The sequence below is a fragment of the Microcaecilia unicolor genome, chromosome 3 (genome assembly GCF_901765095.1).
Source record: "Microcaecilia unicolor chromosome 3, aMicUni1.1, whole genome shotgun sequence".
NCBI classification, from domain to species: domain Eukaryota; kingdom Metazoa; phylum Chordata; class Amphibia; order Gymnophiona; family Siphonopidae; genus Microcaecilia; species Microcaecilia unicolor.
This window is the reverse complement of record NC_044033.1, coordinates 6111558-6128950: the sequence shown is the minus strand read 5'-3', so window position 1 is coordinate 6128950 and position 17393 is coordinate 6111558. Positions and strand designations below refer to the sequence as shown.

Sequence of the window (17393 nt, the reverse complement as noted above, 5' to 3'; positions counted from 1 at the left end):
TATACACAAAAAGTAGCACACATGAGTTGTCTTGTTGGGCAGACTGGATGGACCGTGCAGAGCTTTTTCTGCCGTCATCTACTATGTTACTATGTATTTTCCTAATCCCCGAGGGCTTAAAATCTGTTTAGGCGTCATTTACTCCTCTAGCATGTCTGGTATACAGTCACAAAGAGTGTCAATGCAATCTGAACCCTGACTTCCCTGGCTCTCAGCATGCTGCTCTCACCATTGGGCAGCTACTCTATTCCTTGTAAAAAAAAAAAAAAAAAAAAGGACATTATGGTCAGATGCAGCTGTAGTATAAGGAGTGGCTGACCTGCTTTATCTGACAACAGGAGATACATCTATTTAAAGGGCTCCTACATTTCTTGTGCGTGGGGAAACAAACTCCTTCCAAGGACACAGTGCTATGCATCAAAACTTAGGCAATACTATGCAGCACACATACTTAATTGCTATGCTACACATATACTTTATGAAAAAGAATCAATATTTTTTAGGGACCTTTAGAAGCAGTGCTGTTTCCAAACTGCTAATCAGCAAAGCAAGCAAACACTTCAGATCATCGATGGTCCTGCTTTTCAATTTTTTTTTAAATGCTTTTGCTTATACTCTCACAGTTATTTCAGAAGTATATATCTTCTAATTCTTTAAGAAGTTTCATAAACAGTACAGGCAATTAACTTTTAAACAATTCTCCAATGTCACCTCCAACGTTCAGTTTCTCAGACAGACTCACTGCCAACATTATCCTGTTATCCACAGAGAACCCCCGTTACGGGTAAGCAACTCACTTTCTCCATGAACAAGGATAATGCAGCCACACTTGGCGACTCCCAAGCTAAGGGCTGCCTTGAATTATGTTCAAGAAACCGAGGAAATATCACATGGAGGAAGATGAATCTACACAAGAAGATTCTGAAGGATGGCCTGACCAAATTTTCCATCAGATATTGCTGCATTATCAGTGCAATAATGCTTTGTAAAGTACAAGTAGAGGACCAAGTTGCATCCGTCAAAATGTCAAAAAGAGGGACTCCTCTGAGTTAAGCTGTAGAGGCAAACATGGCACATAGATGATGTGCTGCTATGCAGCCAGGTGACAATGTTGAGCTGTTAACAGGAAAAAAACAATCCACTATCCAAGATGATAGAGCACGTTTAGAGACAAAGTCCTAGGAAACACTGATGAAACGAAACAAAAAAGTTCAGATGATTTACAAAGATCCCTGGTTCCATCTAAATAGTATAAAAAAAAGTGTTTGTCAGTAATTGAAGGCATGGGATATATGATGCTTCTGATAAACTGTGTGGCTTCAGGAAAATAAATACTGGAATAACAATGTCCTGCTTGATGTGAAAAGCCAATAGTACCTTGAGCAGAAAATTGGGATGAGTCTGTAGCACCATCTGTCCTCATTAAGGGATGTGAAGAGATCACCTTGTCTTGATGTAAGTCAAGAAAAACAAATTCCTGCTGAATGCAGTCTTATAGAAGAAATCTTGAGGCCTAATCTGAGAGACGCATGAGATATCGAATAAGATTTGGGGCATAACATGATAAAGGGCTATAGCAGTGTTTCTCTCACCATATTGTAAATCTTTTTTTGAAATTAGAAAATAATGGGAGTAAAACCCCTGATGATCTTGTAACGGAATGTGTTGTATGAATTGGTTCTGGAAGAGAGAATGAATTTCCAGTTACAGAATTTCACATTGTGTTGTAGGATGATTGTTGATTGAAGACAGAGCAAGAGAGGGAAGATGAATAAAATTTATCAATAATCCTGAGCAACCATCCATCCTTATACTGTGCCATGCTTCTTGAAAGAAGCAAAGATGCCATCCTACTGGATAAGTGTAAAAAAAAATTAGGATTATTCTTGGCCAATGTGGTTGTGAAGTAGAGTTCACATTTTCTCTCACGATGCCTTGGAAGTCAGAAAAGTAGATTGTGGAGCTGGTTGAGACAGATTGATGTGGAAAAGGCTGATATCTTCTTTTCCAATAATTATACCCGAGAGGAAAACTGTGAGAACCTGCAGCATTAATACCTGGGATGGAAAACTGAGGGTTGAACAATTATCTTTTACCTGATCCACAGTATCCTTCACTTTGTCACCAAATAAGTTGTCTCCTTGACAATGGGCATCTGCAAAGCGATCATGTATCTTATCACATAACCTGAAGCAAGCAACCAAACAAGCAAACCTTGCAGGCTGCAATATATGACACCACTTCAGATTTGGAACTTTCTCTATGTAACAGATATTTCTGATGAGTTGGCGAGTGCATTCTTCGATATTGCTGAGGGATTCTGCAGAGTGAGAATGTCCAACGCCTTATGGAGTTGTGAATGTTGATAGTGCAGGATGTGACGTTCGTGGGTGGCTATCCTTGCTCCCAGGTAGACCTTCCTGACTACCGTGTCCACAATCTTTGGGTCCTTGCCTGGAGGATATTGAAAAGTCGATTTATTTGACTGATTTATTAAGCACCAAAACCAGAACTATAGAATGGTGTGGTAACTGAGGTTTATCACGTCAGAGTAGGCTGGAGTTTGTACTTCTTATGTAATATCATGGAAATAAGATGAATAGAATGAGGATTTTGTCAAATTATAGTTTGAAGACATTGAAGAAGTGAACTGAGGTTGGAGGAACTGATGATGCTGACTGAACTGAACGAGTCGCTGATTGAAATAGTTTCAAGTTGAGGCATGTCTGTTTTAATAGACTTTCTTTCTTAGAGGGAGGTTGAGGTGTTAACGATATTTGAGCAGAGCATGGAGTAGTGTGCTGTGAGGCACTACCTTCAGTTAATGGAAGAAAGTGCATAGAAACAACATTTACCCTGCCCCCAGAGCCTTGCAGAGAAACCTGTGTGTTTGAGCAGGAAGAACTGTTGCCGATTCTGTATGTGTGGAGAGTTTCAGTGTTCTGCTTCAGGGCTCTGAGCAGCAAGGTTCAGAAGGAAGCTTAGCCAGCTTAGAAAGCTTCCCCATACTCTAATTCGTTCTTGGATGGTTTAACCTTCCTTAGGAGAACTGGAAAACATGCTCATGTCAGTGCTGCGTCCCATTGGTGCATTCGGAAATCCCACCAGTACCTGAAAAAGGCCCTTTGGATCAGAACAAAGCAGGTTTTTCAGTCATGGTTCACTTTATAGCTTTCTTCAGATTTCCCCAATCTTCCAGAGACAGCCGACACATCCATCTGGTGGTGTGGAAAATAAGACTTGCCGAAGAGGATACTGATATTTGCGAGTCAGGAGTATTAGAGTCCAAGGAATTCATCAAACGTCACAAAGCAATCTAGAGTGGGTAGTTCTGAAAAAAAGCAGCTCAGAGACTAAAACCAAGTATGGCTGTATTACCCTCTTTCATGGAAAAAAATTGGATTTCATTTTTCCCCACATCTTTAATCAACTTTGTATGGCACATTTACTGCTTCTCACCTTGAGCTACTTGCTGTTCTTAGATTTGGCATACAAATGCACAGAACACGACCAGAAGAGGAGGCAAAAATGTCTTTCTATATTCCAGTGTCTCAAGGAAACAAGTCCATACTATCGCTTCTTTATAACAGAGCCACAAGAACGAACAAGCAAAGGATTTCATGATCCTCAGTGCAAGCCCAGCCACTAAGCAAACTAGGCAGCCACTTGGGGTGGCAGGATAATTCTGGTGTGTGCAAGAGCTTTTCCCCCACTTCCCTGTCAATCCCGCCCCCCACTCCCAAACACATACACACACTTTTCTTCCTGGGCCTTCTAGAAGATTCAAGAAAAACCAGCGCAGCATGGGCCCTGTAAGAACAGGTCCACACGGAAGTGCTGCTTTGTGCCCTCCCCCACAAGGTAGACTTCTTGTCAGAGAGAGGCAGAACAACTCAGTAAGGGGTCTTTTGCTTAAAAGGTCCCATGCAACTATGCTGCTTTAAATTTTCCAGCAGGCCTGGGAGGTAGGAGGGCGGCAGGCCTGGCAGCAAAAGGGAAGGGGAGAGATGCTGGATATTAGGGGGAAGCAGTTCAAGTTAGAAGAGAAGGGGAGATGATGGCCACTGGGGCGGGTTGGTAGATAGGAGAAAAGGAGATGCTGGTTAGCTGCAGAAGTGGGGTAGGGGGGTGCTGTATGGTTGAAGGTTTGCTTAAGGCATCCAATACACCTGGGCCACCCCTGTGGGTCCTCCAGACAGGGCAGGAACTCAAAGCTAGACAGGATTAGTTGATAACATAAGATGGTGATTACTTCAAGTAGAAAAGTGTGCGTGTTTCCTTTTATCTCTTGTTTGCAAATAGAAAACAAGAAAAATATATATTTTTTGTTCCAAACCATGAAAGAAACACAAGTTTGCTTCATTGTGTTTTTCATTTCTTTTTAAATGAATTTACAAGCCTAGGGTTTAAATTAATTATACAGTGCATCTCCCATATTTCCATGAAACCCCTCCCACACCCTTAGACCCAGCCATCCTGCTAAGCAGTGTAAAGTATCAGATAAACATACCATCTGTCTGTGAGGTTTGTTGTCATTGTTTGCCTTGGCTTCCCTGGCTTTCTCAATATCCTCAGCTGTCAGTCTGCCGACTGAAGAGTGGTCTTGGTGAAAGGCGCGGACCTGGCCTTGGGCTGAAAATGGGTCCCTACTGTCCTTGTCCCCCCCAAATATCTGTCCATTGCCCAGTGGGGTTGTAAAATCTGCTCTCCTTGAGTTCCGCAGATTCCCATCTGTGCTGCTGTTGCTTTCACCAGGCCATCCAGTGGATGAGGTTGGTTTCTTGTTGATGCTCTCTGAAACTGGTTCTGAGAAGCCATATTCTGGCCCAAAGTCAGAGTCTGAAAAGTTCTCCTGCTGTTTGCCGAACTCCTACAATGAAAAGACAGAGCATATTAAAGAGAAAGATATACAGTGGGGGAAATAAGTATTTGATCCCTTGCTGATTTTGTAAGTTTGCCCACTGACAAAGACATGAGCAGCCCATAATTGAAGGGTAGGTTATTGGTAACAGTGAGAGATAGCACATCACAAATTAAATCCGGAAAATCACATTGTGGAAAGTATATGAATTTATTTGCATTCTGCAGAGGGAAATAAGTATTTGATCCCCCACCAACCAGTAAGAGATCTGGCCCCTACAGACCAGGTAGATGCTCCAAATCAACTCGTTACCTGCATGACAGACAGCTGTCGGCAATGGTCACCTGTATGAAAGACACCTGTCCACAGACTCAGTGAATCAGTCAGACTCTAACCTCTACAAAATGGCCAAGAGCAAGGAGCTGTCTAAGGATGTCAGGGACAAGATCATACACCTGCACAAGGCTGGAATGGGCTACAAAACCATCAGTAAGACGCTGGGCGAGAAGGAGACAACTGTTGGTGCCATAGTAAGAAAATGGAAGAAGTACAAAATGACTGTCAATCGACAAAGATCTGGGGCTCCACGCAAAATCTCACCTCGTGGGGTATCCTTGATCATGAGGAAGGTTAGAAATCAGCCTACAACTACAAGGGGGGAACTTGTCAATGATCTCAAGGCAGCTGGGACCACTGTCACCACAAAAACCATTGGTAACACATTACGACATAACGGATTGCAATCCTGCAGTGCCCGCAAGGTCCCCCTGCTCCGGAAGGCACATGTGACGGCCCGTCTGAAGTTTGCCAGTGAACACCTGGATGATGCCGAGAGTGATTGGGAGAAGGTGCTGTGGTCAGATGAGACAAAAATTGAGCTCTTTGGCATGAACTCAACTCGCCGTGTTTGGAGGAAGAGAAATGCTGCCTATGACCCAAAGAACACCGTCCCCACTGTCAAGCATGGAGGTGGAAATGTTATGTTTTGGGGGTGTTTCTCTGCTAAGGGCACAGGACTACTTCACCGCATCAATGGGAGAATGGATGGGGCCATGTACCGTACAATTCTGAGTGACAACCTCCTTCCCTCCGCCAGGGCCTTAAAAATGGGTCGTGGCTGGGTCTTCCAGCACGACAATGACCCAAAACATACAGCCAAGGCAACAAAGGAGTGGCTCAGGAAGAAGCACATTAGGGTCATGGAGTGGCCTAGCCAGTCACCAGACCTTAATCCCATTGAAAACTTATGGAGGGAGCTGAAGCTGCGAGTTGCCAAGCGACAGCCCAGAACTCTTAATGATTTAGAGATGATCTGCAAAGAGGAGTGGACCAAAATTCCTCCTGACATGTGTGCAAACCTCATCATCAACTACAGAAGACGTCTGACCGCTGTGCTTTGCCAACAAGGGTTTTGCCACCAAGTATTAGGTCTTGTTTGCCAGAGGGATCAAATACTTATTTCCCTCTGCAGAATGCAAATAAATTCATATACTTTCCACAATGTGATTTTCCGGATTTAATTTGTGATGTGCTATCTCTCACTGTTACCAATAACCTACCCTTCAATTATGGGCTGCTCATGTCTTTGTCAGTGGGCAAACTTACAAAATCAGCAAGGGATCAAATACTTATTTCCCCCACTGTAAATATAGAACAAAATTCCAAAGGTTTACAAAAAACTCCCACTCACCCCCTCCACCAAAAAACTTTTTTCTGTTAAAACATAATGAAAGTTTAAGGAACAAGATTAATCCTCTTAATCTACCCTGCTTTTTTAAGACACCTCAATAGTGAAGCCTGTAAAAACTGAAGGAAGAAGACAGCCAAATATAGAACACTGTTTTCTTTAAATCCATCTTATACAAGTAAACAGAAAATGTAGGGTTTTTTTGGCTTCTTCCAAAATGTCCTATGCAAGTGGAGCTTATTATTAGAAAGTCAAAAAAGGATAACTCTAGTCTTATCTGCTAATTGCCTTTCCTCGAGTCGAGCCAGACTGGGACACACCCAGACAGGAACTCTCAGGTTGATATTCAACCTGCAGTGCACAGCGCTTTAGGAAATGATAACTGCCAAGAGCAGATTTGGGACCTGATATTCAGTGCCAGGCTATATCCAGCTACCAGTTACTATCCTCACTTAATTTGGAAGAGATAGCAAACTTCCTCATTCACCTTTTGTGCCTTCTGTTTCTCCCATGATTTCATTCCAGTCAGTTGAGCCTCACATCTCAGAGGAATCTGTGAAGATGTTTCCCTCCTAGAGCTTCCGCTGACAGGAAAGGAGATGGAGTGGAAAAGGAAATTGTTTTTTTGTTGGCTTGTTGCAAAAATGCTGAAAAGCAGGTGTCAGCAAGGGTCCTTATAAAGCAATATTAGCAAACGTGTTTTGTCTCCAACTGCTGGTAGGGGACAATAAACCTATACACCTGGCCTGGCTGGATTCAAGGAAAGGAAATTAGTACATAAGACTAAGGGCCCTGTTTACTAAGTCGTGCTATAGGCGTGTTAGAGTTTTTAGCACGTGCTAATGGTAGAGACGCCCATAGGAACATAGGAATAAAATTAGCACACGCTGCAAACCCTAGCACACCTTAGTAAACAGGCCCCTAAGTTATTCCTTCTTGGCCTCCAACCAGATCAGTTCGGATGCCTGAGTTTATTGTTCCTACCAGTATATAGAGACAGAACATGTTTGCTAATATTGCTCTATATAGTATCTTTCAAGAATACTGAAGGGCAAGTAACTTCCTTCCCCACTCCACTTCATGTCAGGAGTTGTTCAATAAGGAAACATCTTTAGAGGTTCATCAGACTTGAGGGTCTGCCCCTACTTGACTGACTGTACATTTGACCTTTAGATTGTAAGCTTTTTGAGCAGGGACTGTCCTTTTATGTTAAATTGTACAGCGCTGCGTAACCCTAGTAGCGCTTTAGAAATGTAGAAACAAAGATAAGTAAAGCCCAGTATTCAGAGGATTTATGCCCTTTTTTTTTATTTTATATTTTAAAACAGAGATTATATCAACATTGCAGGAGGGATGTCCATAACAGCTCTAAGCTTTACAAGTTATTGAACAAATCCATTCCTTCCAAAGCTTGTACCCAGTACTCGTGTGGTGCCAGCCTACTGTCAAGCAACCTAACCAGCTCACTTGAAAATCGCACCACTTCAAAATAAGGAAGTAGTGCAATTCTCAAGTGAGTATGATTGTTAAGATTGGTCCCTGTGATCTCTGAAACAGCTGTTCAGCAAAATGTTGGCCACTGTCGGTGGGACAAAGTCTTCAGTTAAAGCAGATGTTTCTGTTTCTAATGATTGTTTTCACTGTAATTTCTGCATTGCACAGAACTGAGTGTGAATCATTCACAGAGGGGTTAAGTAATTGCCCCTAAAGTCTTGCTAAAATTTACTGCTGGCGGTAAGGCTCTGAGGCTTTTTCCTCCATTTTAGTATTGTTTTTTTTTATTATAATTTTTCAAATAACATAACAAAAGACTTTTGTTACAGAAAAATTATGAAGTTCAAGCAGAATACAAAAGGGAAAATTAGGTTCTTACCTTGGTAATTTTCTTTCCTTTAGTCACAGCAGATGAATCCATTAACTGATGGGTTATGTCCGCCTACCAGCAGGTGGAGATAGAGAACACTGAAAAACCATAGTGCTCTATGGACGGCTAGCTCCATCTGCCTTCAGTATTTGAAACTTCCAAAGCAGAGTGTATCCTCAAAGTTGAATAACATGAACTTTCCTCACAGCGAACGAATGCCCCAGAGCAGGAGCAATAATCACACAAAGGAGGGACGATCTCAACCTCCTGTAACAGATCACTAAACAGAAATCCTAAAGACTGTTTTCCAACTTCTCCCAATGAGGGAACATATCTGCAGGAAAAACTGAACAAAAAAACAGATTCAAACAGGGAGGGATCATGGATTCATCTGCTGTGACTAAAGGAAAGAAAATTACCAAGGTAAGAACCCAATTTTCCCTTCCTTATCATCAGCAGCAGATGAATCCATTAACTGATGGGATGTACAAAAGCACTCCCTAGTTAGGGCGGGAAGATGCCACTCCACGAGCAAATTGCGCGTCCCCCTTCGCTGCAACATCCAGCTTGTAATGCCGGACAAAGGAGAGCTTAGAAGCCCAAGTAGCCGCACTACAGATCTCATGAAGAGAGTGTGCTCCTGTTTTGGCCCACAAGGAAGAAATCGTTCTCGTGGAATGCACTTTAAACGCGTCAGGCGGGGACCACCCTGACAGCAGATACGCAGAAAAAATGACTTCTTTGAGACAACGGGCTATAGTGGCCTTAGACGCTGGAGACCCTCTTCGAGGACCTGACAACAAGACAAAAAGGTGATCAGAGGTCCTGAAGTCATTTGAAATTTGCAGATACTGCAAGAGAGCCCTGCGAACATCCAGAAGATGTAACTGCCCAAAAGATTCCGGAAACTCTTCTCTAGTAAAGGAGGGCAGATAAATGGGCTGGTTTAGGTGAAACGCTGAAACCACCTTAGGCAGGAAGGAAGGCACAGTAGGTACCGTTACTCCTGACTCTGAGAATTGCAGAAAGGGGTCTCGACAGGACAGCGCCTGGAGCTCAGACACACGTCTCGCCGAGGTCATGGCCACTAAAAAGACTGTCTTTAGAGTCACATCCTTCTCTGAAGCTCGCCTCAGCGGCTCGAAGGGTGAACACTGAAGAGCCTTCCACACCAGCCCCAGAGTTTCCAAGCCGGACACGGCAGCCGGACCGGCGGGCAGAGCCAGAGTGCCCCTCTTAGATATCGGGCAATGTCTGGATGAGCAGCCAGGGACAAGCCAGAGACCTTCCCTCGAAAGCATGCCAATGCTGCCACATGGACTCGCAGGGAATTGTAGGCCAAGCCTTTTTGTAAGCCATCCTGCAAAAAATCCAGTATCGGCGAGACTGTAGCCCAAGTGGGTGTGATCGCCTTTGAAACATACCACGCCTCAAACTGGTGCCAGATCAGAGCATAAGCAATGGAAGTGGACCACTTTCGGGCCTGCAAGAGAGTGGAGATGACTTTGTTCGCATAGCCTTTGTCTCTCAATTGCGCCCTCTCAAGAGCCATGCCGTAAGACCAAAGCGGCAGGGATCCTCCATGGTCACCGGGCCCTGCATCAACAGGTTCGGAACCAGAGGCAAAGGAAGTGGGGCCTCCACCAGCATCCACCAGAGGTCCACGTACCACGGATGCCTGGGCCAATCCGGGGCAATGAGAATCACCACTCCTTGATGCAGCCGAATTCGCAGGAGGACTCACCCTATCAAGGGCCAAGGATGAAACACATACAGGAGGCCCGGGGGCCAGGCTTGAGCCAATGCATCCAACCCCACCGAGCGAGGATCTCTCCGTCTGCTGAAAAAGTACGGGACTTTGGCATTTGCGCTTGACGCCATTAGATCCGCTAAGGGCGTTCCCCATTTGGCACAGATCTGAAGAAACACTTCGTCTGCCAGTTCCCACTCCGCTGGGTTGATTTGATGCCTGCTTAGAAAATCGGCTTGAACGTTGCTCTGACCTGCTATGTGAGCTGCTGACAGAAGCTGCAGATGTAGCTTGGCCCAGTGGCAAATCTGAGCGGCCTCCGCGGCCAGTGCTCTGCACTGAGTGCCGCCCTGTCGATTTATGACAGAACTCTGACAGCCAGTGCCTCCAGACCTGGAATATCGTTCTCAGTTCCAAGCGATTGATGGACCACCCCGACTCCACGGGTGTCCATAGACCCTGGGCATAGCTTCCCTTGCAATGTACTCCCCAGCCGACCAGGCTGGCATCGGTTATCACCAGGCACCAAGGGGGAAGCGCCAGCAGCATTCCTCACCGCAGCATGCCACCACTCCATACTGAGCCGGGCCGCAGGGAGCCACGTTAGTCTGCGTTGATAGTCCTGGGACATTGGAGACCATCGTTGAAGCAGGGAAATCTGCAGAGGTCTCAAGTGCACTCTCGCCCATGGCACTACTTCCAAAGTAGCCGTCATCAACCCCAGCAGCTGGACAAAGTCCAAAGCTCGCGGGCGAGGCATCCGCAGGAGCAGACGGACCTGATTCTGAAGCTTGCATTGCCTTTGCTTGGGTAGAAAGACAAACCCCGAGGCCGTGTCGAACCGGACCCCCAAATATTCGAGAGACTGAGAGGGGGTCGGGTGACTTTTGGGTATATTGACGACCCAGCCCAGGGATTGCAGTACTGAGACCACTCTGGCTGTGGCCAGACAACTTTTGTCTGCCGAATCCGCTCTGATGAGCCAGTCGTCGAGTTATGGGTGAACCCAGATACCCTCTCGCCTGAGAAAGGTAGCTACTACCACCATAACCTTGGAAAAGGTGCAGGGAGCTGTGGCGAGGCCAAAAGGCAAGGCCCGAAACTGGAAATGCTTTCCCAACACCGCAAACCAGAGAAACCGTTGACGCGGGGACCAAATAGGAATGTGCAAGTAAGCTTCTTTTAGGTCCAGAGATGTGAGAAATTCTCCTGGCTGTACCGCCGCAATGACGGAGCGCAGGGTTTCCATGCGAAAATGTCGCACTCTTAGTGCCTCGTTGACTGACTTTAAGTCGAGGATCGGTCGGAAAGATCCGCCTTTTCGAGGCACCACAAAGTAAATGGAGTAGCGACCACAGCCGCGTTCGGCGGGAGGCACAGGGATCACTGCTCCAAGGTGCAACAAGACTTGTAGGGTCTCCTCTACCACCGCCCGTTTGACGGCAGTACCGCATCGGGACTCCACAAACACGTCTCTCACCGGGGCGCTGAATTCCAATCAGTAACCTTCTCTGATCAGGTCCAGGACCCACTGATCAGAGAGAATCTTGGTCCATTCCTCGAGAAAGAGGGAAAGATGTCCTCCTACTGCAGGAATCGAGGAATGGACCGGCGCCCCGTCATTGAGGGGGCCGGGCCGCCCCTGAACTCCAGGCCTTGAATCGGCTGCTATGGAACGCTTGTCCAAGCAAAAGGAGTTCCTCTGCTGAAAACGGGCACGTTGAGAAAACCCAGCAGAGCGCCCCGGGCGATAGCGGCGAGCTTCACGGAAGCGAGGTCTGGAAGAGGAGGGCCACACAGAACCCTTCGAAGAAGGCCTCGGCCTATCCTCGGTAACCGCTGGGGCTTAGGGATCTCCCAGGTCTTTAACAATTTTCTCCAGCTCCTCTCCAAATAACAGGTGGCCCCGAAAGGGAAGATTCACCAGCCTGTGCTTAATGGCCATGTCAGCCGCCCAATGCTGTAGCCATAGAAGGCGGCGGGCCGCAACCGCCACAGATATCTGTTTAGCCGAGGCTCTGACCAGATCATAGAGGGCGTCAGCCAAAAATGACAGGGCCGACTCCATCCACGGTGCAACCTCAGCAAGGGACTCCGCACCATCCACGGGCTGCTCCACTGCCTGTTGTAACCAAGAAAGGCAGGTCCAGGCAGCATAGAAACTGCAAATAGATGCCCTTAAGGCAAGGCCCGATATTTCAAAAGACCGTTTCAATGCGGTGGTGGGAAGCGGGACTGATGGTTGGGAGGCAGAGATAGTGCTGGGCAGACTTATACGGTCTGTGCCAGAGCCGGTGGTTGGGAGGCGGGGCTGGTGGTTGGGAGGCGGGGATAGTGCTGGGCAAACTTATACGGTCTGTGCCAGAGCCGGTGGTTGGGAGGCGGGGCTGGTGGTTGGGAGGCGGGGATAGTGCTGGGCAGACTTATGCAGTCTGTGCCCTGAAGAGCACAGGTACAGAACAAAGTAGGGTATAAACAAAAATTAGCACATATGAGTTATCTTGTTGGGCAGACTGGATGGACCGTGCAGGTCTTTTTCTGCCGTCATCTACTATGTTACTATGTTATGTTACAATGCGGATTCAAGCCGCCGGTCCTGCATGTCTTTCAGGGCAACCCCTCCCTCTACAGGGATGGTGGTCCTCTTAGTCACCGCCGTGACTAAGGCGTCCACTTTAGACATCCCCAAAGGGGCCAAGTGCTCCTCACTTAGAGGGTAAAGCTGACCCATAGCCCTGGCCACTTTCAAAGGCCCATCGGGTCCAGACCATTGAGCTGAAATAAGCTCTTGGATGGAGCCATGCACAGGAAAGGCTCGAGCAGGCTTCTTAGTACTCGCCATCTTCAGATTACCAGAGGCGGCCTCACCCTTGGCAGGATCATCGATCGAGAGGGCCTGCAAGGCATCAGAAATTAGCGCTGGCAGCTCATCGCGGTGGAAAATCCTCACCGCATTGGGATCATCCAGATGCAGTGGTAAACCGGCACTTTCCTCTGGCTCTTCAGACCATGAGGCCCCACCAGAACCCTCAGAATCCACACCGCCCGACCACGGGGGGGGGGGGGGGGGGGGGGGGGGGGGGAAGTGCACCACTCTCCGACGGGGGATTTACCAGTCTATGTTTTGCGTCCTTCCAACGCTTGGGGGAATCAGCCAGGCCCGGGCCATCAACACCCGGGGGGAAACCAGGTAACAGCGCAGTGACAGACACGTGCGGCAGAGCTCTTTTCAGCATGAAAGTTTTATGCATTAACAGCACAAACTCACCCTGACCCTCCGTCTCTGAATCAGGAGAAATGGGAACAGGAGCTCCTCAGGTAGCCTCTAACCGAGGCGTCCCCCTGCACTCAGACTCCTCTGCAACAGCGAGAGTCAAGGCCTGCGGCACTTCCAAAATGGCGCCCGCTGCCAGCTCCCTTGAGCAGGAAGAATCATCGCTTGCCATGCTCGTACCAGCTCTAGTGTCTAAAGAGCATGTCTTACAGAGCCCCGCTGCTGATCTACTTTTACCACAATGGGAGCAGCGTTTACCTGCTTCAGCAGCCATCGTCCGACCAGACGGAAATATATAAGTAACTAGCAAAAAAGGCCCGTTTCTGACAAAAATGAAACTGGCGCCAGCAAGGTTTTCCTCGGCTCCCCTGCAGCCACCCATGTCCAGCGACCCTCCTCTCCCCCTGCGCCCACTGCAGCCACCCATGTCCAGCGACCCTCCTCTCTCCCCTGCCCCTCCTCCTGCCACCCATGTCCAGCGACCCTCCTCTCTCCCCTACCCCCCTGCAGCCACCCATGTCCAGAGACCCCCTGCCCCCCCTGCAGCTACCCATGTCCAGCGACCCCCTGCCCCCCCTGCAGCCATCCATGTCCAGTGACCCTCCTCTCTCCCCTGCCCCCCCTCCAGCCACCCATGTCCAGTGACCCTCCTCTAGACATGGATCAGCTGTGAGGTATGTTTTTTTTCCCCCTGGGTTCTGAAGTTGACATCATAATGGCTACGGTGATGTCAGCCTGATCTACGGAGCCTAGCAGACCAACTCAGAATGAGCCACAGTCCCAGGCAGCAAGTCAGAACATTGGAGGTGAGAATTAATATATAGAAAATGGCGGCTTCGCGCCAAAACTTACCCTGATCGGAACGGTGTCCGCAGGACCTCCCCAGAGGAGCTGGACACCACTCTCACCTCAAAAGACCAAGTCAAACGAGCTCGGGTCAAGCTGCACGTGGAAAATAGCCTCAGAATAGCTACGCAGAACCAATGCATACTCTTTTTTTTTTTTTTTTTTTTAACGCTGTGAGGAAAGTTGGAAGCAGGCAGCAACAGAGGTACTCCGGTAGGCAGGGGGTCGGGTAAGGCAGTGGGCACCACCAGCCACAACACCCCAGCTTCAACTGGCAAAAGCATAGGAGCCACCCCAGGCAGAATTTTTTCCAGGAGCTGATCAAGCTACGTCCACACCTGCTGGGAGATAGAGAAATACTGAAGGCAGATGGAGCTAGCCGTCCATAGAGCACTATGGTTTTTCAGTGTTCTCTATCTCCACCTGTGGGTAGGCGGACATAACCCATCAGTTAATGGATTCATCTGCTGCTGATGACAAGGAACAAGTAATTCATCATATACAGAACAATCCCCCGTTAAACAACAAAGTACAAGCCCACAACTAAGAAAGAGAGATGACGGAAAAATTAGAGATGATGTTAAATTAAATAATAGGTCAATAAGCTTACTAAAATAAGGAAAGGAGACTATGGTGGTGCTTACAAATCAATACTATCAAATAATTCTTCTAACTCCAAGATTCTATCATTCAGAAGGCTTTGGGAAGGCAACACCTTTCTTTGAATCTAGAAATACTTCCAATTGTTTAGAGTCCCAGAAAACATATCCATTTTAGTGTTTAATTTTCACTTTAGCTCTGTCTCTGCATTGTAGCACTGAGAATAATGTATGTGGGTAAATTAATAGACCCTGTCTGGCTTGCTTTTTGTTATTGGGAGAGCTCTGTTGGTAGACAGTTCATTTATTCTTTCCCCTCCTCTTTAGTTGTTATATTACAGGGCCTAAATTTGTAAGCAGAACTTTTAAGCTCCTAAATGAAGATTAAATTTTTGGCTGAAAACTTAGGCTCCTAGGCTTGGCTGAAAATAGAGCACAAATTTAGGAACTCAGCTTTTTTGAGTTTCAGAGCCATACAAATTATCACTTTGAGTGGGTCCTGGACTAGTCTGGCTGTACTCAAAGAATCTAAGAAATTAGAAAGCAAAACTAAAGGTTCCATTCCAAAGTGCAGTAAAGTGTTGCAATTACCGTGCATTGGTTGCAAAAATTAATACACACACAGTAACTGCAAAGCCTATGTGGTAACTATGTTATGTTATACAGGGCTTCTTATCTGCAAATTAATTCATTGCAGGTTACAATTAAGAGCCGAAGAGACATAACTCTTGAAATACAAAAAACTGTCAACAAAATTCTATTGTGAGCAAACAAAAGTGTAATCATTATCTAAGCTATTAAAAACCAAATGATACAACTTACAGCTTATTACCCGAAACACTTCTGAAATAAAAAGGTTTTAAAGAACTTTTTGAAAAAGTTGATAGCCATGTGACTCAGAAGCCAAATCTCTATGGGGAAGAAGGAGGATGTGGGTGCTGATCGCAGCTTAGCTCGGGTCTTGAAGCACCTTGACTAGGAACCCAAAAGCATGTGGGCTGAAATACTGGACAAAACTGATATCACCCACACAGATATGAGAGAGCTGGGCATGCACCTGGAGGAGCACACGGAGACCTCTCTCTCCTTCTCTGCTCACATTCAGCAGATTGCCAAAACCTGTCGTTTCTTTCTCAATAACATCAGCAAAATCAGTCCCTTCCTCTCTGAGAACTCTGCCAGAACCCTTATCCACACTCTTATCACCTCTCGCCTAGATTATTGCAACCTGCTTCTCACTGGCCTCCCACTTAGCCATCTCTCTCCTCTTCAATCAATCCAAAACTCTGATGCGCGACTCATTTTCCGCCAGAGTCGCTATGCTCACATTAGCCCTCTCCTCAGGTCACTTCACTGGCTCCCTATCCATTTCCGCATTCAATTCAAACTTCTCTTACTGACTTATAAGTGCATTCACTCTACCGCTCCCCAGTATCTCTCCACTCTTCTCTCTCCCTACGTCCCCCCTTGGGGTACTGCGTTCAGTGGATAAATCTCTCGTCGGTCCCCTTCTCCTCTACTGCTAATTCCAGACTCCGTTCCTTTTATCTCGCTGCACCTCATGCCTGGAATAGACTTCCCAAGCCTGTACGTCTAGCCCCGACTTTGGCCATTTTCAAATCCAGGCTAAAAACCCACCTCTTTTAACGCTGTTTTTGACTCCTAACCACTTTTCACTTGCCCTTTACCCTTTTATCCCCATACCTCTCAGTTGTTCTGTCTGTGTGCATGTCCTATTTAGATTTTAAGCTCTTTGAGCAGGGACTGTCTTTTTCATGTTTGGTGTACAGCACTGCGTATGCCTTGTAGCGGTATAGAAATGATAAGTAGTAGTAGTAGTAGTAGTAGTAGACCCTTAAGGAGACGCATGCTCAAACAGTGGTGCTTCTCTTAAAAACCGAGGAGCTTCAATTCTATCTTGATAACTTAGAAAACAAGACATGGGAAAAGAATTTCCGGTTCCAGAGTGTCCCGAAGGCTGATGAACAGAAGACGTCCATGCAAAAGAATAACCATACTCTAGCTCAGTATCCTGTTTCCAACAGTGACCAATCCAGGTCACAAGTACCTGGAAGAATCCATGCTACTGATCCCAGGGCAAGCAGTACATAAGTATTGCCATACTGGGAAAGACCAAAGGTCCATCAAGCCCAGCATCCTGTTTCCAACAGTGACCAATCCAGGTCACAAATACCTGGCAAGATCCCAAAAAAGTACAAAACATTTTATACTGCTTATCCTAGAAATAGTGGATTTTTCCCAAGTCCATTTAATAATGGTCTATGGACATTTTCTTTAGGAAGCCGTCCAAACCTTTTTTAAACTCCGCTAAGCTAACCACCTTTACCACATTCTCTGGCAACGAATTCCAGAGTTTAATTACACGTTGAGTGAAGAAACATTTTCTCAGATTCATTTTAAATTTACTGCATTGTAGCTTCATCACATGCCCCCTAGTCCTAGTATTTTTGGAAAGCGTAAAACAGACGCTTCACATGTAAGCTTGTGTGGA

General features: G+C 46.4%; 1 protein-coding gene across 2 annotated transcripts in view; it reads right to left on the bottom strand.

The window, feature by feature from the left end:
- The window catches only part of COQ8A (coenzyme Q8A), a 224570-nt gene that overhangs the window by 144954 nt on the left and 62223 nt on the right, over positions 1–17393 (bottom strand). For both annotated transcript variants that reach the window (XM_030195735.1, XM_030195736.1), the window contains exon 3: positions 4511–4870. In XM_030195735.1, coding sequence (XP_030051595.1) covers positions 4511–4870 — 360 coding nt within the window. The remainder of the gene's footprint in view (positions 1–4510; positions 4871–17393) is intronic.